The following is a 26,203-nucleotide window of genomic DNA, read 5'->3' as shown; positions in this document are numbered from 1 at the left end:
TAGGCATAGTACAACTGCTCTATTCTGACCCGAGTCTTCTTATCACCAGCTGTCATGGGCCACACGACGCGGCGAATGACAATATTGCGACGGAATCGAATGGAGAGAAGGCCTCGCATCGCGCCGGCACTCTATAGCGCTGCGCACAGATAGAGCTACGCAAGCACAGTCTTGAGAAATATCAGCGGGAACGCAGTTTGAGCATTCATTTATTGATTACTCCTCAATTACGCGTGACAAAGCACCGTTTTCAGTTTTCTAACTATCTTTCCTCTTCGTGTATGACAACCAAAGGTGGGCATTTGACCTCAAAAATCTGGACCTCACCTCAACCTCAAAAAGAATTTGCCAGCCTCACTCAGCCTCAACCTCATCAGTTGAGGTTGAGATCTCCTTAGATGCCCTCACCTCACTTTTCGTGAGGCCACTGCTGACCTCACCCAACCTCACCTCAGCCTCAAACTGTGAGGTTGAGGTCGGCTGCTCGACCTCAGAAAACAAACGAAAAACAAAACAAACAGCGATTAAGAAGTTTTTCAGCTAAAAACAATTCTCAGAATCCTGTGAGACAGGAAGGCCAAAATGATGATGGTATTATTTAATAAGGTGTCTACAGACACTACTGATGTGCACGCAATAGGAGAAGCTTATTATCTGGGATGAAACCTCAGAGAGTATATGGCCTACGGGCAGGGGCGTCTTATACGCGGTTAGCATCAGTGCGTTGGTAAGTACTTTATATGTGTCAATATTTGGCAACCTATTTCGAGCATACTTGTTCGCATTGAAAGCCTCTCGCTCATTCACGCACGAACCGGCAATTCACAAACATAGACCTTCTACACCATCTACCAGAAATTGGGATGGGGGGGGGGGGGGAGGTATTCACGATACTTGTTTATGGTTTATGGGGGATTTAACGTCCCAAACGACTCAAGCTATGAGGGACGCCGTAGTGAAGGGCTCCGGAAATTTCGACCACCTGGGGTTCTTTTACGTGCACAGCACACAGGCCTCTAGAATTTCGCCTCCATCGAAATTCGACCGCCGCGGCCGGGATTGAACCCGCGTCTTTCGGACCGGCAGCCGAGCGCCATAACCACTCAGCCACCGCGGCGGCTTTATTCACGATACTCTTTTCAGGCTTGAGAATAGTTACCGAATATAAAGAAACTGGTCGTCGATGTACTTTCCAATGCGACGGTTATGCAGACGCATATCAGTATATTTAGATTTTCTAGCTCTATCCGGCATAGCGCGAATGCTCCTTTCAGTCCTCTGTATGTTGCCTTTGAAAGCACTTAACAAGCTGCGACTGTAGTACACCAACAGAGGCACGTTGTATTTATGTCTGAGTAGAAGCGAGCAGCTTCGTTTATTAATGCTAAAGCACTAAATGGCTCACTTTCAAGGTCATATCCGCAAAAAAGTGTCCGCAAGAAACAGCGCCATGCGGCGTCGCGTGCCGATGAGTCATGCGACGAAGATGATGGTGTCACATAATTAACCAATACTAATCAATGTAATTAAGTACCGCGCTAAGGCCAATTAGTATAATTAGTGATGACATCATGTGAGTGTGACGTCATACCAGGTCACGTGGCAGCGATGTAAAGTGCCATCAAACCTAGTCACGTGAAGACGCTGTAATATGACATCACACCTACTCACGTGACAACGATGTAATTTCTCGTCATACCAGGCCCCCATCCACCCCCCCCCCCCCCTTCCACCACCATTTCAAGATCCATATGGATCCCACATTACTACACATGCGCGTATGACGCATTAGAAAGAGTGCCCACAAACCCGGTCCACATTAATGACATTCGGATTCTCCGGCAGGTAAACGCGCCAGTTCTCATGCATGACATAGTGCAAAGATCATGCGATGGCACATGCCTTTAACTCTGGAGATGACGGCGATGATGATGATGTTAACAGTGTATCCTTGTGAGCCCGGGGAAGTCTGATATACCGCTACCAAATTAAAAGTTGCCAGAATATTGTTTAAATATTGTACATTACCCAGCAACCGAAGACAATTATTGCGCTTGAAAATAGAAATACCTGCAGCTAATAATTAAGGATGATGATGTTGATGTTCCTGGGAGGTCAAGACCCTCCCCCGTTTCCGCCACTTCCCTCCAGGTGGCAATGGTAATGGTTTCGAAATCCTGGGAATTCTCCGATGACCCTGAGAACCCGCGGCATTTTGAAAGAAAGGGCTAGATTACGTCTTCGAACACTGTGCCGACTATTAAAGTCACACGGGTCAAAACAACTGGCCTAGAGTGGGCAGCGTGAATCGCTCTCTCTATCAAGAGCACCATGGCTCTCCGCTAAAATTTCCCCGCAGCGAAAACTTTTTCCGAGCCCCCCCCCCCCCCCCCCCCCCCCCCCCGCGTGGGGGAAAAAAAAACGTCTAAGTACTCATACGCCTCAACAGAATTCTGGGTACCATTTCGTCAAGCAGTCTGAGAGAAGCTGCTTTAAGTCAATCACTTGTTTTCCTTCAAAACTGAACTTGAATACTGAGCACCGCGCGAGCATTCTGCGAAGCCGTTTAAGGTGAACGATGGGTCTCTGCGAAATAGTTAAAGATAACGTGTAGTGCCTGGTCGTCTGCAAGGCAGGCCGCCAACCTAACTGGTCCCATACGAGAAAAGAAAAAAAAAGAAAATGTCTAGAAGCGTACAAACAAAAAATGCACACTAAAACAGAAGCGAACAACAGTGTGCCGCATTAAACGTCATATTAGACGGTTTGAAACAGCGACTCAGCAGCACAGCGCGAGCATGTAATCAGTTCCATTCACACATCTTCATTAAAAAAAAGCAAAAGGAATCAGCTACCACATCACCGTACATTCATTATAGTTCTGCATTTTTTCGCCGCTACAACACCGCTATATATGCTGGCACGTTCGCCTCGTGTTGCGGTGTTTCGGCATAATAAGCGAATTTCCGAGAAGGAACAAGGAACCGGAGAACAAAAGAGAGATTATTCTGAAGGATAAAAAAGTGAACTTATATTTGCATCTGCTTGCATTACGGAACGGGAATATACAGAATTAGTGTGAGATTCGAAAGGGGAAGTCACCGATCAAAAGCTTCGATGGCGTTATACAGGTTTTTCTGGCTTCGTGCTTTTTTAATCAAATCAGCAGGTGTCCTTGTTAGGAACCACCTGAATCACATTCTCTCGCCTGTGCCGACTACTCCAGTTTCTGTTAAGTCAGCTTGTAATGTATACCAAGATCCCCTTTATTCGACTACAAGGCAAGAGCCATGACGTCAGCGCCGGCAACGAGCATGAACACGAAGCAGTCTTGCTTGGGCCATCCGCGCTGCGACGAATTTATCGCGTGCTTGTTGGACTGAACTTTTTTAGAAGGGTGAGGGTGAGGGATAGTGGGTAGTCAACATAAGGATCCATAGCGCACACAATTGAGGGGACACAACACAAGCGCTGAACTTCCACTGAATGAACTTTAGTTGGCGCAGACAGCCTTATAAAGATTACGTCAGGTACAGGTGTAACCTACTAAAAATGATTATCTTGTCAAAGTCATGATGTGTCAAGGGAAGAGATCAACAAAGAACAATAAAAAACCACCAATCAGTGAAGAAGTTTCACACTATCGCCCACTCCTTGAATCTAAGAAAGCTATGTCCTTCCTTGATAATAACGCCGAAGGATCACTGATACAATTTTCCAATCCCTCTTTTTCCATTGCTACAGCTTCAATTATTTCCCTTGTTTTCTGATCGCTATTTTTTCTTAATACTGAATACTCCTCGAAGTTAGGCGTGCACTTGTGACTACGACAGTGACGAGCCAAATTGCCTGGCCCCTGATCTCTAACATTTATGTGGTGCTCGCTGTGTCGCTTATTAGGGCACCGGCCTGTCCGCCCTATATACAACTTGCCACATGAAAGCGGCAACCTGTATATAACGTTATCGGTGCAAGTTACAAAGGGGTTCTGATGACGTATAGAGCAGGCCTTCCTATCCTGCTTGTCTGGACATGTGTTCTTACACATGCGGGATCATTTTTCTGGGGCTGACATGCAAATTTTAACATCAATTTCTCTGCAATCTCTGAGGCTACCGCGGGTCAACGTGAGTTACGTGCTTTGCGCGCTCCCGGGAGTTTGAGCCGACCGGCAGGCAGCCGGGTGCTACGCCAGCGGGGCAAGGGGAAGGGAGAGTGGCGTGCTGAGACAGTAACACTCCTTCCGGAAAGACCGGAGTGGTGTGTCTTCCTGTAGGCTCGGAATGAACGGACATTACGGCGCAGCACCGGAAGCTAAGAGGGAACTGTGTCATCCTGTTGTCTAGACAGGGGAAACCGAACACCTAGCAAGCGTCATTGAATGAACACTGAGGTGATGCGCTGCAACTTCGCTTCGGAAGCGGCACTCGTCGGAGTAAGACGCGGCAACTGCAAAAAGTCTGGACCTCAAAATTTCGACCTCACTGAATGACGACCTCATGACAACCAGGCAGCATGTTCCAGTGTACTTCCTTAACCCGGTGATCTATGGTTTTTCCGTATACAGTCTCTGCGCAGCTGAGGGATTTCTCGTCGCGCCTGTGCGGTGTCGAAGAGACCCTCACCGGGTGCTATTTATTACCTTATTCATTAGCGGACTCTCGCCGCCGTCATACTCTGCTGCTGTATGCACCGCTGAGGTAAGTGAACAACGACCAGACGCGTGCGCCAGGCACTTCCGGTGGCATGCCGTCTGAGGAAAGCCGCGCCATTCGTGAAAAAAAAAAAAATGAAGAGCAGAGAGAAAGAGCGCGCGCTTCGTTTGGTTTGCAGCTCGCCCGGTAGCCAAGGGGAGACCGAATGGGCAACAACAGCCCGGCGCCGGGAAGAAGAAAGAAGCTCGGCGGGCCTTGCTCCTGGAGGTCGACGTCTGGAAGCAAACTTTCGAAGTCCGCAGTGGGAAGAACGGTGAGTTGGGCGAGTTGGATGTAGTTCATTTTGGCGGTAAATTCAGCGCGGAGGGACGAAGAACACGTTTGTTTTGTCCCCTTTCTGTGTCCGTCCCTCGGCGCTGAATTTACCGCCAAAATGAACGCAGTAGGAAAGCCTGTTGCGCCAAATGTTTTTCCTGCTGTCCAAGGTCCGAAAACTTTCGGCGAAGGCAGATAATAAGCAAACGTGAAAAGAATTTCTTCGCAGTGAAAGAAGGTGACAGGTGCGTGGGCGTATTCTTCACTAACAGTGAAGAATCTGACTAAACTTCGCCTGGTCAGACGTTAGATGTTGAAAACAAAACAAAAAGAAAAGGTCGCCTACAAGTCGGGGTGTTGTACGAATTTTTCCCTGCTCTGGTAACGCCTTGGAAAAGGAGTTAGGCTTATCTGTAACGTCCTGTGCGTTACGCCTGTCAGCAAGCGCGGGGGGGTATGACAAAAAAAAATAAAGATATGTACTTTCCGCAGAAAAATGAGAAGTATCGTTAACCTGTAAGTAAATTGTCTTTCAATCCGCAAACTGTTATCGATTTTTTTTCAGTACGGTGTCGCCGTCATCATGTCGTCGTCTGTGCTTGAACATGGTTCGAGGGGCATCCTCAACCCGCTAGCTAACTTTTCGACAAGAGGACTTGTTTTCGTCTGGTTAATGCGTTCATTTCTTCTGTGCTGTCAAGAATCCCATCTTCCTGCCTTCTTTCCACCGTAGATTTGAGCTTTCTAGTTGCATATTGATTAATTGCTTGATTGATCGATCGATTGATTGATTGAGATCAACACTGCACGTTAGTGGGGTGCAGTGGAGGGCTCCGGCTTAGTGTAGACTGCTCGCGGTTCTTTAGCTAACGAGAACCAAGAACTCGGACTCAGTACACGGGCGTTCTTTCACATCGCCTCTATCGAAATGCAGCCGCCTTGGTAGGAAATCGAACCCCCAACCATGGGCTCATCAGCCGGACGCCACAGCTAACAGACCAAGTGAAACGGAGCCTACGTGGCTGCTTCTGTGCCCTTCAATACATGGCACATCCGTCCGTGAAGAACTGTCGTCGCGCATTGAAAATTTCAGTGCATAACGTAGCGGAGAAATCTTATATAGAAGTAGGAAGAAAAAGTTCTATGGCTAAATACAAGCCGAAATTTAAGGAAAGAAAACCAAGAAACAATACCACCTCCCGAATTTCGAATTCAGAAAGAAAGGGCAAGCAGTGAAAAGAAAAGGCCGTCGCACGAACGAAGCGCGTTCTTACAGAGTCCCGAGTGAGGACAGCGGTGGGAACGGAATTGTGCTGCTGCAGCCCAACTGATGAGCGCATTCACAAGCGGCAGGATTCAGTCATAATATCCGAGATTAATTAATGCCTGTACGCACAGCGAGGAGTGAAATATCTTGCGCTCCTTGGCTTCTTAGGCGAAAGACACCTGGTGACACTTCAAGCTGGTCCACATGCTTGTGGATGCAGCCGCATAACTTGCTCAATCTGGTACACTCGGGGCATATGGTACATATGAGGCGAGCAAGGTGAAGAGGACGACCAATACGTTCTCGCTCCGAAAGCCTATTGGTCGTCGGCTCACCAACCGCGTCTATACTGGCGGTCAGCTGGGATTACGCAGGGGTTGTTTAGAAAAACCACATCTGAAATCGGATCGTCTCGATTCTGGTGGCAACACTGTCAAGTAAGAAAGAAGAAGAGAATACGATGTTTTTTGCGAAATTCCCTTGTCGAAGCGCACCTGTGATGATTTCGAGACCTATAGCGGAATTTCTCATCGACATCTTTATAGCAGAACGAGCACTTCGTCGCCACTATTTATAATGTCATGGGCTCTTTTTTGGAGGGAATTTTTATCATAGACGGCGCATAGAAACGCTTTCAGTTGAAAACATTGTAAAATGCGGCGCGGCGGTATAGTGAGTTCAGTACATTGGCGGTGACTTAGTACTGCGAAGAGGTGGCCGGGAAGTGCTGGGTTCATTCCCCAGTGCCACCGGGTACCAGGGACTCTGGTACATTTCTTCTGAGTGGGTGGGGGGCAAGGCTTCGAGCTTATTTTGTTATTTATTTATTGAATGTTCATTTACACAATACGTTTTATATTTTATTATTTTTATTTTTCAATGTTCAAAGGTTAATGCAAACTGTCACGTTGTGGTGACGACACTCCAGCAGTCAGGAGGAAGACAACGAAAAGGCTTCCAAAAGGAACTGTTTAAGGGGCTGGATCGCGCTCGCAAAGAACTGAATGACTCGGCGGCGGCGATAGCCACAGGCGTGCTCGACGGTCATTGAAATGAATGCCTGCAGTTCTTGGCCGCGCTAAATTTAAAGCTGGCAATAAACCTTCTAGGTAAAGAACCAAAAGTAACTACAACAATCTGGGAAAATGTGGAAACGTTTGCACGTGGCCACGATCAATGGAGATTAGTCTTGCCGCATCTCGCATTACGAAACAAAATGATAAAGCCGCGTGCCGATGGTTTTGAGTGCGAACGAACAAACGGTGCAAAGGTACACGGTCGTATAAAACGAATTGAGATGAGAGGCTTTATAAGATGGGAAGTTTTACGCACGAAGAGTGATCAATTGCATTAAAAAGGTTTGTGCATAGTTTCTTTTTTAAATTCTGCTTATCATGATCACGCACTCGGGTCTGACAGTCGACATCTGCTGGGACATGGCTGGTTTAGGTTACTCATATACGAAATGCTTTACAACTGGCTACGAAGCCAAGTACATCAGCCCCACTGCGATTTGCATTAAAAGAGTCCTAGAACTCAAGTGTTTCAATTGTCAGAAATCTGATCCAAGTGCAAACAGTTGGAGACAAGGGAGGTAGGGGGGCGCTGCCCCCTCCGGAAAAATGTTGCCCCCCCCCCCTTGACCCCCATGTTCCGGGACCCTGCCGGGCACCCATCGATTTCTAATGGGTACAAGTTCTCGCCCAGCTTGGTGTTCGGCTTTCTCTGGGATGAATTGGTAGTGAAAAGGGTCCCTAGCATGTCCTCTCTTCAACAGGTCGTTGATGAGTCGAAGTTCCCATTTATGGCCCTTTTGAGAGCTTCGGCTGATGTAGTTTTGCGGGCAGCGCGCCTTCGCAGCAGTGTCAGGAAAACTCCTAAAGAGATGTAAATACCCTACTGTTAACCCTGTTACCTAGTTACGCCCCTTACATCGTTGTACCCCGATTTTATACCTTCATGAGCGTCTCATTTAATTCTACTTTCAACTCGCCGCACTTCGGTCATTTGCCTAAGTTCGATAAGCACTACAGTCGAACCTTGTTATAACGAAATAATGGATATAACGAAGGAATGACAATTCCCCTTGGAAAGCCGGTCAACACGGTCTGTAACGAAGCTACCGCCATAACGAAGTGATAGCCAGGTGCCTTCAACTTCGCTATAACGAGATTGAACTGTAATCGAACTTGACGTTTCTGCCTCTCTAGCCTCAAGCTGGACTTCGCAACATGGGAGAGGCCTTTGCCCTACATTGGGTGCAGTAAGGCTGATGATGATGGACTTCGCAAATGGTGCACAGCTGTACGCAGGCGTGCACAGCGGAAAAGCCCTGCGCACGCGCCCTGGCCGTTCCCACTGGCGGCAGCAGGAACGCGCAAAACTATTAATACCGGTGCGCGTTATCTGCTGCTTCCTTGTATACGCGCGTACACGCTCAACCATGCATGGCACGCGCAACGAAGGACTCGCCTACGCCTACGGCCGCTGCTGGACGCACACGGTTCGTCGCAGTGAAAGGGGTGATGGGGGGGTCGTGCAGTTAGCCTCGGTCGTCCATCAAACGCGCGGCACGCCGTCGCGACGGCGCCCAGCCGACCGCAATGGCCCGCCGCGGCGCCTTTTCTCATAAGAAGAAAGGAAACGGGGTTTCGGCCGGCTCAAGCGGTGTTCCCCATGCCGACGGCACTGACGTTAGAGGACAAAAAAAAAGCAGCTGCTTTATAGCGGTGCGGATAAGTGGTCGTATATCCGCCCGGCCGTGTTTTGGGAGGACGACTCGACACGCTGCGGCGTCGCACGTAAATTGCGTCCACCTGCGCGGAGCTATGTGGCTTTGTTGTTGCGTTTTCCCGTTGTTTGCATTAACTACGTGTATTTATCACGCGGCGGTTGCTGGGCTCGTTTCAAGCATCTGCCAGGAAAGGAGCTGCAATTAAGCCCAAAAACCTGATTTTGTTCTTGATAGCAGCTGTCAGCGCGGCCTATATCATGCGGAAGCACAGGGACAAGTCGGTGCGGAACGTCTACCGACTCCTGACTAATTAGTTTTTGCCACGATTTCTTCTGTTAACGTGTCTACTCGCTCATTAAACAAAAGAGGTAACGAACTTTTCTCTCCCCCCCGCCCCCCCTCTTCACATCTACCTCTTCGGGAACATGTCAGGCTGAAAAAGTAGCTGCTTTCGAGTAGCGCCGATTCAGGCTGCCGCCTGAGGACGTCAATCCAGCCTCAGGACGTGCACTGAGGACGCGCTCCTGTGTGATTTCATGATCCTCGGGAGTGTGTCAAAATACTCGCAATACACAAACAAATATAAAAGAGCAATAAGAAAGCGCGCAGGAAGACCGCAGGAAAACGCCCACCAAGATATCACGGTTAGAGTCGTATCACTGTTCTGACCGTGACACATATAATGACGCATCTGCTGCTTCGCCGCGTAATCTTTGCGAATCATCTAACGTTAAAACAACTCGGCAACAGCGACTCCGGAAGTGTTCGCCGAAATGCGGGCGGGGCCTTGGAGTTAATCAGTTAATTGAAGCTGCTCTGAAGCTCTGATTCCCCCCACCATAAGTTATTCTGTTATGGTGTTACCCTCTGAACCCAGTCCCGTCCTGCGTTGACGTCATGTGGACGACGCGCTGAGTTCCCATTCAGAATAAGTGCTGTCCCCACATTTATCAAGCGCATTTTTTGATACTTGAGCTTTCCCGCACATATGTACAACATATTCTACATATATGTGTGTACATATGTGTTTGCGTATATGTGTACATATCTACATATGTAGAATATGTGAATGGTAAAGTTTTCGCGCACAGGTTTTCTCAAACAAGAGAGCTAGAGTATCAGAAAATGCGCGTGACAAATGTGACCACTTATTCTGAGTGTAAACTGTGCATCGTCCACATGGAGTTATAACGCAGGGTTCGACTGGTTCAGAGGGTAACACCATATAACAGAATAACAGAGGGGCGAGAGAGAGAGAGAGAGAGGGGGGGGGGGGGGGATCAGTTTACCTCTCTGCGCAGCTTCAGTTAACATGTGCGACGGGAGTTCTCTTTTGCCTTGATTCTCTACTGGAGCCAGGTTAATGGCATCTCTTATTTGATAGCTGTGGTTTTGAACAATGCAGTTAAGCCGTGGGAAATTCTGAAAACGAAGCGCTATGCGCAGCAATCATGCGGAAATTTCAACATAAATTCCTTCTACAGCGCTGTCCCTTAAGTGACAGCGCTGTAGAAGGCATACACACAATTTTATTACGCTCTTCTTCCCACCCATGGCTTTATGTTTAGTTCTAGTTATGAAGCTTAGCGTAACTACCCCACATGTGCAGATAAAAACAAGTAGAAAATTCTATTCTTATCAGATCAGTCAACTGGTCTGATAAGATTCTTATCAACCGGAGTACGTGCAGGGAATCCAGTCCATTACAGGACACGTAGAAAAGGAGGAGACGGAGGAGCGGCAAATGAAAGGCGAAAGCAAATCAGCAAAGGGCCGAGGAGGGGGACACAGCAAGTTAGGAATACGAGCGCGCGTAACTATACCTTTCATCAACTCATAACCGCGGCAAACAAGACGAACCGGATTGAACCGAGGGGGAGGGGGGGGGGGGGGGGAAGCGTCGCCTTTGGGGCGCGCAGAGCAGCTAGACGCGTATTAAAAATTGGCGAGAAAAACGGCGCGAAAAGAAAGATGAAAAAGCGGTAACGAGAAGATATAAACGAGGCTTCGAGAAGATGCAGCGCTGGCGCTGGATGCGTATACGTACCTCGCACATGTAACCAGTTTTCGCAGCGGGCGACAGCGGACCGTCGAGGCGGCTGAGATCGGAGATGGTCCAGCACGAGTTTCCAGACTTGCGGTGACAGTAGCCGTCGGGCAGGTCCTCACTGGCGTCGCTGTCGTCGCTGCACGCCGTCCGGTGCGGCGGCGGCTGTTGGCGTTGGTGGAACGCGGGTAGCCTTCGGCGTAGCCGAACGAGTTGCTGCGCAGGGTCCAAATCCACGTCGCTTTCGTCGTCCGACATAGACATGTGTGCCGCCCGTCGCCGTGCCGCCCCTCGCCACCGGTGCGCACACGGTAACGAAACGGACGGTGTCCCGAACAACACAAACTCGCTACACGATGCGCGAGACACACGCGCGCGCCGTTGGTTTGAACGACGCGCTCCTTTCGCCGACGAAGACGGGAACTCCGAAGTTCGCGACCGACGATGCAATGCTCGAGCAAGCAGCGCGCCTAAACACGCGCCCTGCGCGTACCGCCGCAGCGCCGTAGAGCAGCAGTAGACCGACGGGTCTCAGCTGACCGGAGAGGACGAGACTCGAAGGGCCAATCCCCGCGAGCGAGGCGAAGGTTGAGCAAGTTAAAAACAAAACCGAAACACGGAGCAAGAGCAGACGCGCAAGACAGTCTTCTTTCGGTTCTCGACTCGACTTCGTACACTTTTCTAACGTCCCCTATAATTTTTAGTGCAAACGTACATAAACAACTAACGTTTATTAATACTAAACTCATAATAAATGTTTAGTCATTTTTAATAAATGAGTTTGAGTAAAGTTAATATTTATAAACACTAAAGGTGGCGCAAGCGCGCTACGCCTCCTCAGCAGTTGTTTGTTACCTTGCTAACGGCGGCGCTTTGCAGACAGTTGTTTTTCTTGGTTTAAATATTTATTGTTGGTGATGAGCGTGTTGCCGATCTGATGGCGAGCGGAGTAGACAATGATGCATCTTTTCCTTGTCCTGTGCTAGAAGAGGATACTGATGCGGAATGCTTCGTTCCTTTATGATCGGACGCGTCGTCCGTCTCTAGGGTACGTATCGTTGGTTGCCATAAACGACACTAAGCTGTGGGGAATCCTACTAATGCCGGCTAATTAGTCGGAATGCAGGTTGTTTGTTTTTTCGCCCAGTGGTTAGCACGCTCAACTTAACGCCGTTTTGCTGCGTCTAGAAGTAGTATCCTACGTCGAAGCACCGCGGAGATAAGCGAGATGCGATCAAAACAACTCGTAGGTCGAAGTTCAAGAACCGTTTAGTAACACATCAGCTTTCTTGCCTGTTTTCAAACGGGCAGACACTTGTGATTTCCTGGCTGTAACTCAGTCCGTTACTCTAGAGTGCAGTCGCTGTACATTAACCTGGTGTAAGCTAGTTCTACGAGCTCTCTTGTTTAGGCGAAACCACGGCTGTTGCGAGTTTTTAAATGCCCCACCATGGAGATTTCGCTGTCGTAATAACTATATACTCCGTGCACGTATCCTCTTTCTATTTGTGCTTTCCGAACTTTTATGGGCTTCCGTCAAGGTAGCAACAATTCCTCGTCGTTGCGGCACATACTACCATAAACAGTAAGATGCTTACTGCGGTTTTCTGATACCATGCTTGCGTTTGTGTCGGCTGTGCTCATGTTTTCAGCTTTTTTCTTTTCATCTCATGCGCGCTGCGAACTTCTGTGCCACTGGAAGTATTGTTCTGAGGTTTGAACCTGTGCCTTATGAGCGCGTACCTTGATCAGTTATGGTCGTTTTCGGTTTCGTTTTGCTTATTGTTTGCGGTTGAAAATAAAATTGAAAAAAGATTAAGCAGTTTGTTGCAGCAGTTGCAGGAACGTTATGTTCCATACGCGTGACTAAGTAAGCTTTGCATTATTTGCGTGTAATCATTATCGAACAAACGTAAATTGTGTTAGCAATGACCACAATTTATTCAGTAGCATACCATGGATTGGTGCTGAAATATGGCTGCTTACAACATTGGAACAAAAATTCGCACAGAATTTTCGAATCGACGCTAGTAAAATTTGTGAGCCATAAAATTTGTTCAGCTGTACATGAAGGATGGTCGTGCTGACCTATTGATGTGCACCTGGGTTGTGTTCTTGAAGCTTTATGTAAAGTGATATGATTAAACTGTAATGCTGTTCAATTCTCTTACACATTTATAAAATATGGTAGAGAAAGCACATTGCAGTCATCTGATGAAAAGTTAGGTGCGAGTAGGCAAAAACATGATGGTCTGATTATGTTTGAAGCTCACCACATCATAACTGTTCGGAATATTTTTATGCCTTTCTCTGTACTTTTGACAAAGGCTGTAATTGTGTCTACCTAGAGCACCTTAAATAGTTCCATACAGTTTTTGCCAGGGTATGGTTCTGTGTGAAGCTCTTACATGAGGTGGTACTATGTGTTACTGCTGGTGCTCTTCAAGGCAAACATCTGTCTGCTGTTCTGTTTAAACCCTGTGTAAGTAAGAAGGCTGTGTATAAAAGCTCTCGTTGGGCTGCATTTTGTAGCATCTTGTTTTTAATTTCGTCTGGTTGTGACGTCAAACATGGCAAGAGCAGCAGGAGATGTGGAAGCAAATGACCGGTCACAGGAGCCATGCTCCAACTTTTTTAGTGTGCTAGCAGTCATGCCCACATTCACGGAAAAGGCCGTTTGCCTCTGCCTTTTTGGCAGGTGGGGGACCTGCGATAGGTCGCTATGTGTAATTTGCATCTGATTACACCCGAGAATATGATTTACTGTGCAGTTAACAGGTGTTTGCCACCTGCCACGGTGGGCAGGTTGTCATGTCATCACAAGGTCACGTGACCTAGGTGGCAGGCGATCCACCTTCTTATTTTCTGCAGAATGGGAGCTGTAACTTTTATGCATGCATAGAGCCACTGTAATAAACGTTGTGTCATGTATTTACTGCTAATCATCTGTGCCATGTAAATACACGTGTCACACAGAATATACTTGATATGCCTCTTTAATCACATAGCAATAGCAAAGTATAACCATGATAAACAGTGCAAGCCAAGATAAACAATGCAAAACAGTGGCCACACAATACTAGTGCAGCTAATTCACATTTGGCCTAACTATGCAAATCGACCATTTTTTTTAAATTTTTGAGGCACCTCAAATGCGTTGGCACGCTTGCTCACTTGCCAGCATTGGTGCTGGTTAGCCAGCGTCCACAAACGGAACACTGTTGTGGCCATTGCTGGTAGTCTCAACGACGCTGCAGTTTTCGTACTTTTGAAATGAAATTATCTATCGTCAACTAGGAAGACTCAGTTTTATTATCATAACTATGCCTACTAAATAGTGGCATAGCGTGTGCATCCAGATATAAATGCGACATTGTCCTCTACAGCCTACCTCACTAGAAGGGTGCGACCGATGGCAGAGGACCCACCCCCCCCCCCCCCTAGAAAAAAGAAAACGAATCAATACAATACAAAATATGGCTTGATTATAATGAAAGAACACAGAGTACTATGGCAGTGCACTGGCAGTTCCCTGTGACAGTGTGTTGCAGATTCCAAAACACATAAGTATGGCGTATCTGTTAACAAACTTGACACAGCACCTAGTCATTGTATTGCCCTTGCACAGTATCACCTGCTTCTGTTTTCTTTTTTTCCTGTAGGTTATGCAGTTTTGGCTTCCATGCATGCACAGGGGAGACACCCTGTGTGGCGTTATGATTTTGTGCTCGTTCTTAATCAACTGCTTCCATCCTTACCATTCACAGCGTTGCTTGGTTTTATGGGGACAAAGCGCAGATTGTCTTTACTGCTATGAGTGTCCAGTAACACTTGCTGTTGATGTACTAGCTGCCTTTTTTTTTTAATTTCTGCATTCAGGAACCAATGTAGCGTTTCAGATAGATTTAGCCACTTAAACCACTTGTCCCCTTTCTTGTGTTACCTCTGTCTTGCAACGCATGAACTCTTGAAAGTGATCGTTCCTAAATGTTAACATCTCTGCATAGCTTAGCAATTGACTGCTTCCTTTGCTTCTGAACTAGCTTGTGTACTTTTGGCAAGCACTATAATTTTTTGTCTTCAGGCAGCATGAGCCAATAAGGAATCTTGCCCTTGCTGCAGCACAACACTGGGATGCACAGGTCGTGAACCTTTCCAGGTATCCTGGATCACTGCTTCTCCATCACTGGTGACACTTCAATGGGTGCTCCATGTTTTGGTCCTTTTCAAGTTCTGCCACCTCATCTTTGATGCCTTCCACAGTCTTCCCCATCTCGGCATTCATGCCATGCAACATCTCCTGACACAGCATTTCATGTGACCTGTAGTCAACGAGGAGATGCAGGGACACACAGCGTCTCCTTTTCGTTTGTTTTCACCACCATCAGAATGTCTCAACAGGATTCCCACATCGATATATTGAGCCCATTCCGACCATCTGATGGACATTCTTATCGCCTGACTTGCATTGATTGGTTCACCCGCTGTTCAGGAGCATTCCCTTTGCCTAACACCCTCTACCCCTTGTTGGCTCTTCTCAGCTTCCATGATACATTGAAGCAGGATCTATGTTGTACTGCTTCGAAGTTCCTTCTTGGCATGCCGCTGCAACTTCCTCATGAATTCATCGACTCTTCTGCCTCCTCCACATTCTCTGACCCAACTGTCTACGGGATGCACTCACGATCTGCTGGTGTCTCCAGGCTCCAGTCCCTCGACAACAGCCTGCTTCTATATTTGCACGTTGTGTCTGCTGTTGGAGACGAGGGGTCCTTGAGTGAGCTGACTCTTTCAGCGCCGCAGGTCCCTTCTCCGAATGACGTTGTCGGACTTGGATATGAAGGAAACTGTACAGGGGGTTTATTTTACATTATTTACAAGATTTTGGAACCCATTGGAGGGTGATGGGGGAAGGTCGGAGGATCTGAGAAGATCTGAGGATGATCGAGGATTCTCTTCTCACGGCACTCATCGTCCGGTTTAAAAAGGGTCCGGTCCCTAGGATTCCCCAGGTTCGAGGAAGTCTTCGCCAGGTTGGGCGTGGCCTAACTTGCGTTGTCGTACACACACACACACACCACTTCACATAGGGGCACGCCCCCGTCACATGCCTCGCCGGAGAAAGAGGGTGCCGCTGGACAATCGCCCCCACCAGAGAGAGCGTTGTCTTCGCGTCCGAACGACAGTTCTCACGCTCCAGCCGGACACGTCTTCCGGGAAGTCCGAATGGGCGAGGCGCCGGCGAGCAGGCATAGTTGAAGGGGTGAGTCACCCCCTGCTCGGTTTTGGCGGTCGCTAACTGCCTCCGGGCCGCACGATCTTCCGGGAACAAGGCTTACAAACGGCAGTGGAATCCTCCGTCTCGAATCCAATAAACCTCGCGAGGACCGGCCGTGGGAACCAAAATGCCTATCGCCGTGCAGGGACCCCGGCTGCAGGTGTCCTGGCCGAATACGCAGCAGAATCAGACCACCGGCTGTCGCCAGAAACCTTACAGCTCCTCCGCGGCCCGAAAAATCTCGAATGTCCAGCGTTGACGACCGCTGGGCAGGAAGAGATGAGATGGCGTCCGTGTTGGTCCCCTGGATTGCAATATCATCGCCCCCAAGGCAGAACCCAAAGCACCACCAACAAAGGAAAGCGCAGGTGGGACGTTCCAAACAGCAAAGCACTGCCCCACCCGCAAGCGCTCGGACTTCGCCAAAGAATCACCAGGCTTCTTCCATTGACAACAATATACTTGGGTTGTGCCGACTGAGCGCGAAACATCTCCTTTTGAAACTGCCACAGCCGGATTACTCGGAACAAAGTAAAAAAAAACACTCGCACAGGAGGAGATTCCTCTTAGTTCTCCCGCTTACATCAGTCTGCTCAAGCCATCAGCATTTCTGTGCAGTTTCCCCTTCTTATAATGCACCGAGAAATTGTACTGTTGGAGAGCCAGACTCCATCTGAGCAAGCGACCATTTTTGGGGGACATCTGTCGCAGCCACGTTAAAGGACAATGGTCAGTCTCAAATACAAACTTTGCTCCGTACAGGTAACACGACAACTTCTGCGCTGCCCAAACTAAACACGCGCACTCTTTTTCGGAAGCGCTGTACGCTTCCTCTCTACTGGTCAGTTTGCGGCTGATGTACAGAACTGGGTGTTCTTCATGGTCGTAGCCAACTTGGCTTAAGACAGCAGCCAGCCCTCTATCACTGGCATCACACTGGACTATGAACTCTTTCCCATAGTCAGGGGTCCTGAGCAAGGGTTGGGACACGAGTGCTTCCTTCAGGCTTTTGAAGGCGTTTTCTTTTTGGTTATCCCAACTTACGTTAGTAGGTGCTCCCTTTCGCAAGGCGTCAGTTAAGGGACTAGCCCGCTGTGAGTAGTTAGGAATATATCGCTGGTAGTACCCAACTAATCCCAAAAATGAGCGAATGGCCGTTTTCGTCCGTGGTTGCGGAAATGCTGCGATCGGGGCAATCTTTAACTCGGATGGGCTCCTAGTTCCCTGGCCTATAACGTGGCCCAAGTACGTCACCTGTGCGCAACCAAATCTACACTTTTCTGCCTTCAGTGTCAGTCCAGCCGGTCGTAAACTGGAAAACACGGTCTTTAGGTGTTCTAGATGCTCGTGCCAGGTTTCCGAAAAAATTGCCACATCGTCTAAATAAGGGAGTGCAATGCACTGCATGTCCTTCAGTACGATGTCCATGAGTTTCGAGAAGCTGTAGGGGGCATTCTTCAACCCAAAACTAAGCATTAAGGGTCGAAAGGTGCCCGCTGGGGAGATGAAAGCGGCATACCTGCTCGCGCTTTCTGAGAGGGGACCTTGCCAATATCCCCGTACGAGATCGAGGGTGGAAATGAATTTCGCGCCGCTCACCCTTTCTATCCTTTCCTCTATGTTGGGAATCATGTATAGCTGATCCCTGGTAATTGCATTAAGCTTTCTATAATCCACGCAGGGACGAGGATCTTTCCCTGGGGCCTCAACAAGAATTAGCGGTGAGGTATAGTCACTTTCCGCTGGCTCTACAACCCCTAACTCCAACATGAGCTGAATTTCCGCGTCCATTATTTCTTTTTGCCGCGGTGATACCCTGTAGGGTTTCGACCGTACCGGCTCATCAGAGGTGAGCTCGATTTCGTGTGTCAGGAGGTGTGTCTTTCCCGGGCGACTGCTAAATAGGTCAGCGAATTCGCTCAACAACTGCTTTAGCGTGTTGACCTGTGTCCCGCTTAGGAAATCTGCATTCACGGAGTGAGCCAGAATGTTTTCCACGTTGTCACTAGCGTCCGCACCTCCCTTCCAACCCTGACTCTCGCTGTCCAGCTCTTCTGGTTCATTTAGAGTCAGATTGACGAACCCGCTGCGTTCCACGAACGGCTTCATCAGATTGCAATGATAGATTCTCACCTGCTTTCCCCTGCCTGGAACCCTTAGTGCGTAATTCGTCTCCGAAAGTTTTTGCAACACTTCTACTGGACCATCCCAGTGAACTTCCAGCTTGTTTTTTCTCGATGGCCGGAGGATCATCATGCGATCGCCCGCGGTGAAACCTCGAAGGCGAGCGTTTTTGTCATAATAGGCCTTGGCGGCCTCCTGGGCAGCTTTCATATTTCGATTTACTAATTCCCTCATGTTGTTAAGGCGGTCCAGTAGCTTAAGCACGTACTCAACCACTGTCTGGTTCTCTCCTGTCCCTTCCCACATTTCTCTCAGCATTCGGAGGGGAGAGCGGAGGGCTCTTCCGTACACGAGTTCTGCTGGCGTAAACCCCGTAGCTTCGTGGGGGACTGTTCGTAAAGCGAAAAGTGTGGCCGGCAGACAATCCTCCCAGTCTGCTTTATGCTCATAACAAAGAGCGCGTAGCACCCGCTTCAGCACCGAATGCCATTTCTCTACACTGTTGGACTGCGGATGATACACCGAGCTGTGCAACAGTTTTATTCCGCATCTTTCTAGGAATGTGGTCGTCAAGGCGCTTGTAAAGACCGTCGCCTGATCGGCTTGGATTTCGGCCGGAAATCCTATTCTCGCGAACACTAACAAAAGGGCATCAACTATTTCTGTGGAGCTCAAGTCCTTCAACGGAATTGCTTCGGGAAATTTTGTGGCGGGACATAGCATAGTAAGCAAGTACTTATAGCCTGATTTCGTGTTAGGCAAAGGGCCTACTGTGTCTATTACAAGCCGGCGGAAAGGTTCCGAGATCAATGGAACAATTTTCAGTGGAGCCTTCCATGTCTCTCCCGGCTTGCCCACGCGCTGGCACGCATCGCATGATTTTACGTAGCGTTCTGCATCTTTTAAATCAACCCGGCCAATAATATTCCATTAATAGGCGCTCCTTTGTTTTATTGATTCCCAGATGTCCTGCCCAGCCATTTCCGTGGCAGAGACTCAGAATGTCCGCTCTGTATTTTTCGGGCACGACCAGCTGATCAAATGTTTTGCCTTTTCTGTCCTGGTAGTGTCGGTATAGTAAGCCTCCCTTCTTATGCATCGTTATGTTGCGTCTCGCGATGCCCTCTTTAGCTGTAAGGTGCAGTCTTTCCAAAGTGGGATCCTGCTTCTGTTCTTTTGTTAAGGACTCCCTGTTCACCTGCAGAAGGCGATCAAAACTACGCGATGTTGGAGATAAAATGGATCCTTCAGCGTTTTCTGATTCCTCTACTGACTTAGTGGTTGAAGTCCCTCGTCGCTCATTTGCTCGGTCAGCTGTCTGGCTTTCATTCCTCATTGGTTCACTTCCCTCCTCATTTGATTGCAACGATATGCTGGCTGGTGCGTCTCTGGCTACCTGAGGTTCGGGAATCTGACTTAGTTGAGATGCGAGCTGACGAGTTTTCGATTTTGTCAAAGCTTGTATCACCCCGCTTCCGAGTTTCTGGCCTCTCTCGCGTAGCAATTGGTCTGATCGATTCAAGAAGAGGTAAGGATATTGAAGTGGCACGGCCTTCGAAACTGCGGCCTCAGTGATTAGCTCTCCAAAGGTCCACAAATTATCACTCTAGCTATGGGAAGGCATACACTATGTTCTTCTACTGCCTGTTTTATCCACGAGACTTCTCCCGTAAAATCGTCCACTGACACATAAGACGGGTGGACAACGTCCATCGTCGCGGCGCTATCACGAAGCACCCTGCATGGTTTCCCGTTAACGTGCAGCTCGTGCAGGTATGGCTTAAGGAGCTCTAGATTCTCGTCGTTATCTTCGACGCACGAGAGCACCAAACGTTGCTTTGTACACTTGGCTGCAAAGTGCCCGACACCATTGCAGTTGTAGCAACGAAATGGCCTACTAGCCTCAAACTCTTTTTTCGCGGCTTTGTCTGCTCCCTGTCTCTTCGCCTGTTCTTCACGCTTTTCTAGCGCTACCTTCATTGCCTCTGATTGCTCCGAACTTCTAGCACTTCGCGTCTTTCTGCTAGGCCCTTTATCTCGCATCGCGTTTCGAGCGTGTGACGCACCCTCTTCAGTGCTCAACCTTCTGCGCGAAACGTACTCCTCTGCTAGCTCAGCGGCCCTTTCAACTGTGTCAACTTTTTCCCTGTCTTGAACCCACAGTTTCACCACTTGGGGAATGCTTCGGTAAAATTGCTCAAGGCAAAAACACTCAATGATTTTGTCTCGGCTTTCATAAACCTCGGCTCCTTTTAGCCACTCGAGCAGATTCGTCTTTAGTCCATACGCGAAATCCGGATAGCCCTCGCTATCGTTTTTCATTGCGTTCCTGAAGCGCTGTCGGAAAGCTTCGGCTGACAGCCGGTACCTTTTTAGCAGGCTGGCTTTGACTTTTTCGTAGTCAGCTGCGTCTTGTGTGCTAAGTCTCGCTATGACTTCAGCTACTTCACATGGCAAGAGTGTCAGAAGCCGTTGCGGCCATGTACTGCGAGCAAAGTTCTCGCTTTCGCAAGTTCTCTCAAAGTTTCCCAGGTACAATCCTATGTCCCTTCCACTTTCATAGGGCTGCATGAATCTGTTCATTCTATATGATTGTACATCGCTTGCTCTTTCAGGAGACCCGGCTCTCGAACTATCGCCTTTTTTTTTCAAGCTGCAATCGCTTTAGATTTCTTTCTTCTTTTTCAGCTTCCCACTTTTGCCGTTCTTTCTCTTTTTCCCTTTCCGCTTCCCTTTTTCTTTTTTCTTCCTGTACCAAATTCCACGTATCTACCAGCTGATCGTCATCTACGTGCTTTTGAATTGTCTTGCATATTTCAAGTTTTGTAATTTTTCCCTGTACTATTGACAGTTCCTCGCATAACAACAGCAAGTCCGACTTTGACAATTTCATAAGGTCCATGACAATGCCTTCTCCGCTTTGGCAATGCTATCTTCAAAATGTCGTGAGATTACCCTTTCTCAATTGACATACACTTCCCAGTGATTCTAGATTATTCTCTCAAAATCTGAAGCCTGGCGAATCCTATAGCAAAATGCCGAAACGCTTACCGGTTGAGAAAGCACGATGTCGCACGGTCCATCCCAGCTGCTGCCAACCAGTTGTTGGAGACGAGGGGTCCTTGAGTGAGCTGACTCTTTCAGCGCCGCAGGTCCCTTCTCCAAATGACGTTGTCGGACTTGGATATGAAGGAAACTGTACAGGGGGTTTATTTTACATTATTTACAAGATTTTGGAACCCATTGGAGGGTGATGGGGGAAGGTCGGAGGATCTGAGAAGATCTGAGGATGATCGAGGATTCTCTTCTCACGGCACTCGTCGTCCGGTTTAAAAAGGGTCCGGTCCCAAGGATTCCCCAGGTTCGAGGAAGTCTTCGTCAGGTTGGGCGTGGCCTAACTTGCGTTGTCGTACACACACACCACTTCACATAGGGACACGCCCCCGTCACATGCCTCGCCGGAGAAAGAGGGTGCCGCTGGACAATCGCCCCCACCAGAGAGAGCGTTGTCTTCGCGTCCGAACGACAGTTCTCACGCTCCAGCCGGACACGTCTTCCGGGAAGTCCGAATGGGCGAGGCGCCGGTGGGCAGGCATAGTTGAAGGGGTGAGTCACCCCTGCTCGGTTCTGGCGGTCGCTAACTGCCTCCGTGCTGCACGGTAGATCTTCCGGGAACAAGGTTTACAAACGGCAGTGGAATCCTCCGTCTCGAATCCAATAAACCACGTGAGGACCGGCCGTGGGAAACAAGATGCCTATCGCCGTGCAGGGACCCCGGCTGCAGGTGTCCTGGCCAAATACGCAGCTGAATCAGACCACCGGCTGTCGCCAGAAACCTTACACTGCCCAGACGACTCGTACGCATGTGTTTATTCGTTGAGACTCGGTCCGAAAACCACTGCAGTGGCCCTATGATGGCTGCTTCTGTGTGCTCGATCGTGGTTCTAGGTTTTCTTATTGTCGACATTCAAGGAGGTCCCGGCTACATTTCGATTGACTGCCTAAAGCCAGGCTTCACCAAGGTCATTTCCCCCCAACCACGCCTTCCTGCGTCATATTCCTGCACTAGCTGGCATGCAGCCAGCTTTCCAATCCTCCTCCAACCACTAGGTATCATTCAGCTACAGATTTCATTCAGGCTCCCAACTACAGCAAACCTCTTTCCTAGCGCCAGCCCCGTTCACCCTGGGCAGCAAGCAAGTGCAGCAAAGCTTAACTCTCTCATCTCGTGACAGTGCCACACACTAGACTGTTCTTGCCAGCATAGCGCAATAAAAAGTTCAACAGCACAATCACGTAATAAACATCACCGCTGCTTTCTTTATGTTGTCGTGTTTACCGACCCGATGAAATCATGGCACCTTAGGGTGTGCTCTTGTGCACTTGATTTTAAATTTGGTTGTGCCAGTTTTCAAAACATAGCTCAGCCATTTATTTTTCTTGTCTTTGCTTGTTCGGGTGGTGTAGTGTAGCTGATATATTTTTTTCATTTTTTCCCCTTCTTTTTTGTGCAGTTCAACACTTCTGGTAACAATCCTGGACTAAGTCTACAGGAGGCATCCAAGATGCCGCCGTCATCCGGGGAGCTATGGGGCTATCCTATTATGCCCAACACCATAATGGTGGACTGTCTTCTACCCACAGGCATAATAATACCCCTTTCATGCTCCAGAGATGCCACATTAGAAAGCATCAAGGGTGAGTTTTAGCACCCTGCAGTGCTTTGTTCAAACTCATGCAGCAAGAATATACCAGAAAAGCTTCCCTTTGTCAGAAATATAACTTGGAGAACTTACAACGTCACGTATGAAAGAGGCATAGTGGAGTCATGTGCACTGGTGGAATTGCAGCTTGCTTTTGTGTAGTCCCCTGTGCGAGGACTGGCAGAATGGCCTGGTGGGCACATCTTATCCAGTGGAATTTGCACATACTTAACTACGTTAATTTAATCAGTTTTAGTTTACCTAATTTTGATCAATTTGTGATAACTTGCCCCTATAAATGATGGGACAGGTTCATGGGGACTCTTGTCTCCCCGGCTACTGGGTGCTGCCATCATTTCACTCGACCTAAGCCATTTTGAGTACCTGCAGAGCTACAGTGCCATGCCATGGAATGAAGCTCTTGTATATTCATGCTTCATGTTCGCAGCTGCCTATTTCTTTGTGGTGTAGCTAGTCTTGTAATGTCTGTAGAACTCAGGCAAAGGAAATGGCCGCCCTTATCATCGTTCAGGTAGAAAAAGTGTAAGGAAACTCAAAAATCGACAGAATTGAAAGGAAAGAAGACAAAAACTAATTGCAGGAAGATGCATCATCCTTGAAAAAGCGTAAAGGACAAGATAAATTCTCTGTCATTTTACTGCGCTGTGCCTACTGGAGTGTTCAGCAGTCATACTAGGCATTATGTGTGCATGCAAAAAATCTGTACCAAGATTGGGTCAATTTGTTTGAGTGCATGCATCGTTACCAATGCCTTTGTGTATTCTCTGAGAGGGAAAGAAGGAGACAGCACGTAATGTGACGCCATATCTGGGCTTAGTTGTCTTATTTGAATGCCTTAGCAAACCGGTGCCTCACGATTGTCATTGTGACTTCAGACTCTGGTTGCTCTTTAAATGCAGCTAAGTCTTTCCCGTGAATTGTGAAGGAATTTATGCAGATTGAGGGACGATGTAGTAACTTTCTATTCCTGTGAGCTAACTTTGCTTAACTGTTGTTCTCACAGAGGAGCTCTGGGAAAATGCTCAGAAGTATCCACTGTATAGGCACCTGGGTGAACCGTCCTCATACATATTTGTGTCCATCACACGCGATGGCGACAAAGAGGAATTCTATGACGAGTACCGTCGGCTCTGCGACTTGCACCTCTTCCAGCCCGTCCTCAAAGTTGTGGAGCCCAAAGGCAACACCGAGGAGAAGAAACTCAACTCAGAAATCCGTAAGGCACTTTTGGAGGTTGCAGGTTGTGAGAACAGAACATAGACTCGAGGTTGTGCTTTCATTGTGCTATGCTAGGTAAGCTTGCTTCCTGTGTGTGTGTGTAAACAGTCACTTTCTGTTTTGTGTCACAACTAGCTCTTAGCAAGAGCTGATAAGGTACTGGTGAGGTAAAGCTTACCTGTGTCCTTTGGAAAGTTCAGAACATCCATGCTGGTTAAAAAAGAAGGTAAAATTTATTTATTTATATATTAGATTACTGATGCCACTTGTGGCATTATAGTGGGGAGGTACGGTTGTACAAACACAAGAAAAAGTGCATGAAAAAACAAATTACAGTAATGGTACAAATATTTCATTGTCAGTAATATTGATGAGAGATGAAGGTATATTGATGATTGATGAGAGATGAGATGTCGGTTGTCTCCTTGTCTTTCCTTTGTGTGTGTGGTTTTACTTGCACCAAGGTGGATTCTTTCCAAGTTTCAAAGAAGGTAATTAAGGCATTCCATTCTTGAGCAATGTGGGGAAAAAAAACGATGATTTCAACAAATTGGTTTGGTTCAAAATTTTTGGCCTCTGTTTTGCGCAGGAAGTCTAAAGTAGAAAAAAATAGAAATAAGAAGTTGTGATGGGCATTTAATTGCATTTTCTTACCTGCTTACTATGTATTTCTTGCTGTGTTCAGCGAAGAATAAATTTCTTGCAGAAATTTACATTCGGACCTGCTTCCATTTGAAGCGGCTGTTAAAAATAAGTTGAAATGACTAGTCATGTTTAACCTGGTCAACAAATGTAACTGAAAAATTGCTGAATTTTTTTTCAGTGGTATTACATATCTGAAAGCGAATGGTAGCAAACACACTTTACACTTACGGTAGCATTCAGCAACAATCCTAGCACTAGGGATTTCTGAAGAGCTCATGCCTGACCTTGTTAACAGTACTTTGACACGTTGACAAAAAAAAAAACATTTTATTTTTGTTGTGCAGCTTCGGAATAGAGCTTGAACTCTACAGCCATCTTTGTTTGCTTGTTTTACAAGTGTATGATTGTGACAAAACAAGAAGGGCAGTGGTGTATTGTTACATGTTTGCTCTACAATACACTTATAGGGAATTTTATGAGCGCAGTGGCTGCATTTACAACTCTCCACACACAAAAAAAAGACACGTTGAAGGTGTGACTGCGTGAAAGGAAAATTGTACCTTACTGCTAAGCTTGTTTGTCTGTCACAGACAAACAAGTGAGTGCTCAGTTCAGTTTATTTTTATGTTTCTCATTAAAAAAAGGACTGGCTGTTGGAGGCTGCGCTCATGAGTTCGACAACATGAAGGACTCCGAAGTTATCGACTTTCGACGCAATATCCTGAGTGTATGTAAAGATGCTGTTGACACCAGAAATACGGGGAGCGAAGAGTGTCGTGCTTCGTATGTCTATCCACCTGAGATTGAAAGTTCAGAAGAGCTGCCAGCAAACCTAGAGCGGAAACTTGACAAAGGTAGGCTTTTCTTTTTGTTGTAGGAACCAGAAGCGCTGTAGTTTCGGCAGTTGATAACTGCTTTTTTTCTTTGCTGTGGCTGTGAAGTAAAGTTATCTAGTATGTGGTTTAATACCTGTTTATGCCTGGATTCTTTTCTTTCAGTGTTATTTGTGTATGTAGTTCAGAACATATCCTGATTAGAACATGCATCATTAGGCCACATGTGCCATGTCTAGTAGCATAATAGTGAGTGTGACTGAACATGTTTTCTTGGCATACATTATGATCCTTCAGACATTGTGCCTCTGTGTTGTGGTACTATCTGTTTATTGTAACAGGTAACCACCTTGTGTCTGTGAC

The 26,203-nt window shown here is 47.6% G+C and overlaps 2 protein-coding genes across 3 annotated transcripts in view; one reads left to right on the top strand and one right to left on the bottom strand.

The window, feature by feature from the left end:
* LOC144120566 (uncharacterized) overlaps positions 1-11,588 on the bottom strand; it is a 215,506-nt gene extending 203,918 nt beyond the window's left edge. The window contains exon 1 of one of the 2 annotated variants that reach the window (XM_077653104.1): positions 11,019-11,588. In XM_077653104.1, coding sequence (XP_077509230.1) covers positions 11,019-11,282 — 264 coding nt within the window. In that variant the 5' untranslated portion in view covers positions 11,283-11,588. The remainder of the gene's footprint in view (positions 1-11,018) is intronic. The other variant, XM_077653106.1, reaches the window with a different exon arrangement.
* A 263-nt stretch (positions 11,589-11,851) lies between these two features.
* LOC144120565 (phosphatidylinositol 4,5-bisphosphate 3-kinase catalytic subunit alpha isoform-like) overlaps positions 11,852-26,203 on the top strand; it is a 43,358-nt gene continuing 29,006 nt past the window's right edge. Inside the window, exons 1-4 of the mRNA XM_077653103.1 lie at positions 11,852-12,066; positions 22,935-23,118; positions 24,148-24,360; positions 25,652-25,861. Of these exons, the coding sequence (XP_077509229.1) occupies positions 22,986-23,118; positions 24,148-24,360; positions 25,652-25,861 (556 nt within the window). The 5' untranslated portion in view covers positions 11,852-12,066; positions 22,935-22,985. The remainder of the gene's footprint in view (positions 12,067-22,934; positions 23,119-24,147; positions 24,361-25,651; positions 25,862-26,203) is intronic.

The sequence above is a fragment of the Amblyomma americanum genome, chromosome 2 (genome assembly GCF_052857255.1).
Source record: "Amblyomma americanum isolate KBUSLIRL-KWMA chromosome 2, ASM5285725v1, whole genome shotgun sequence".
Lineage (NCBI taxonomy): Eukaryota > Metazoa > Arthropoda > Arachnida > Ixodida > Ixodidae > Amblyomma > Amblyomma americanum.
Note: the sequence above shows the minus strand (reverse complement) of the source record. Positions and strands in the feature narration are given on the sequence as shown.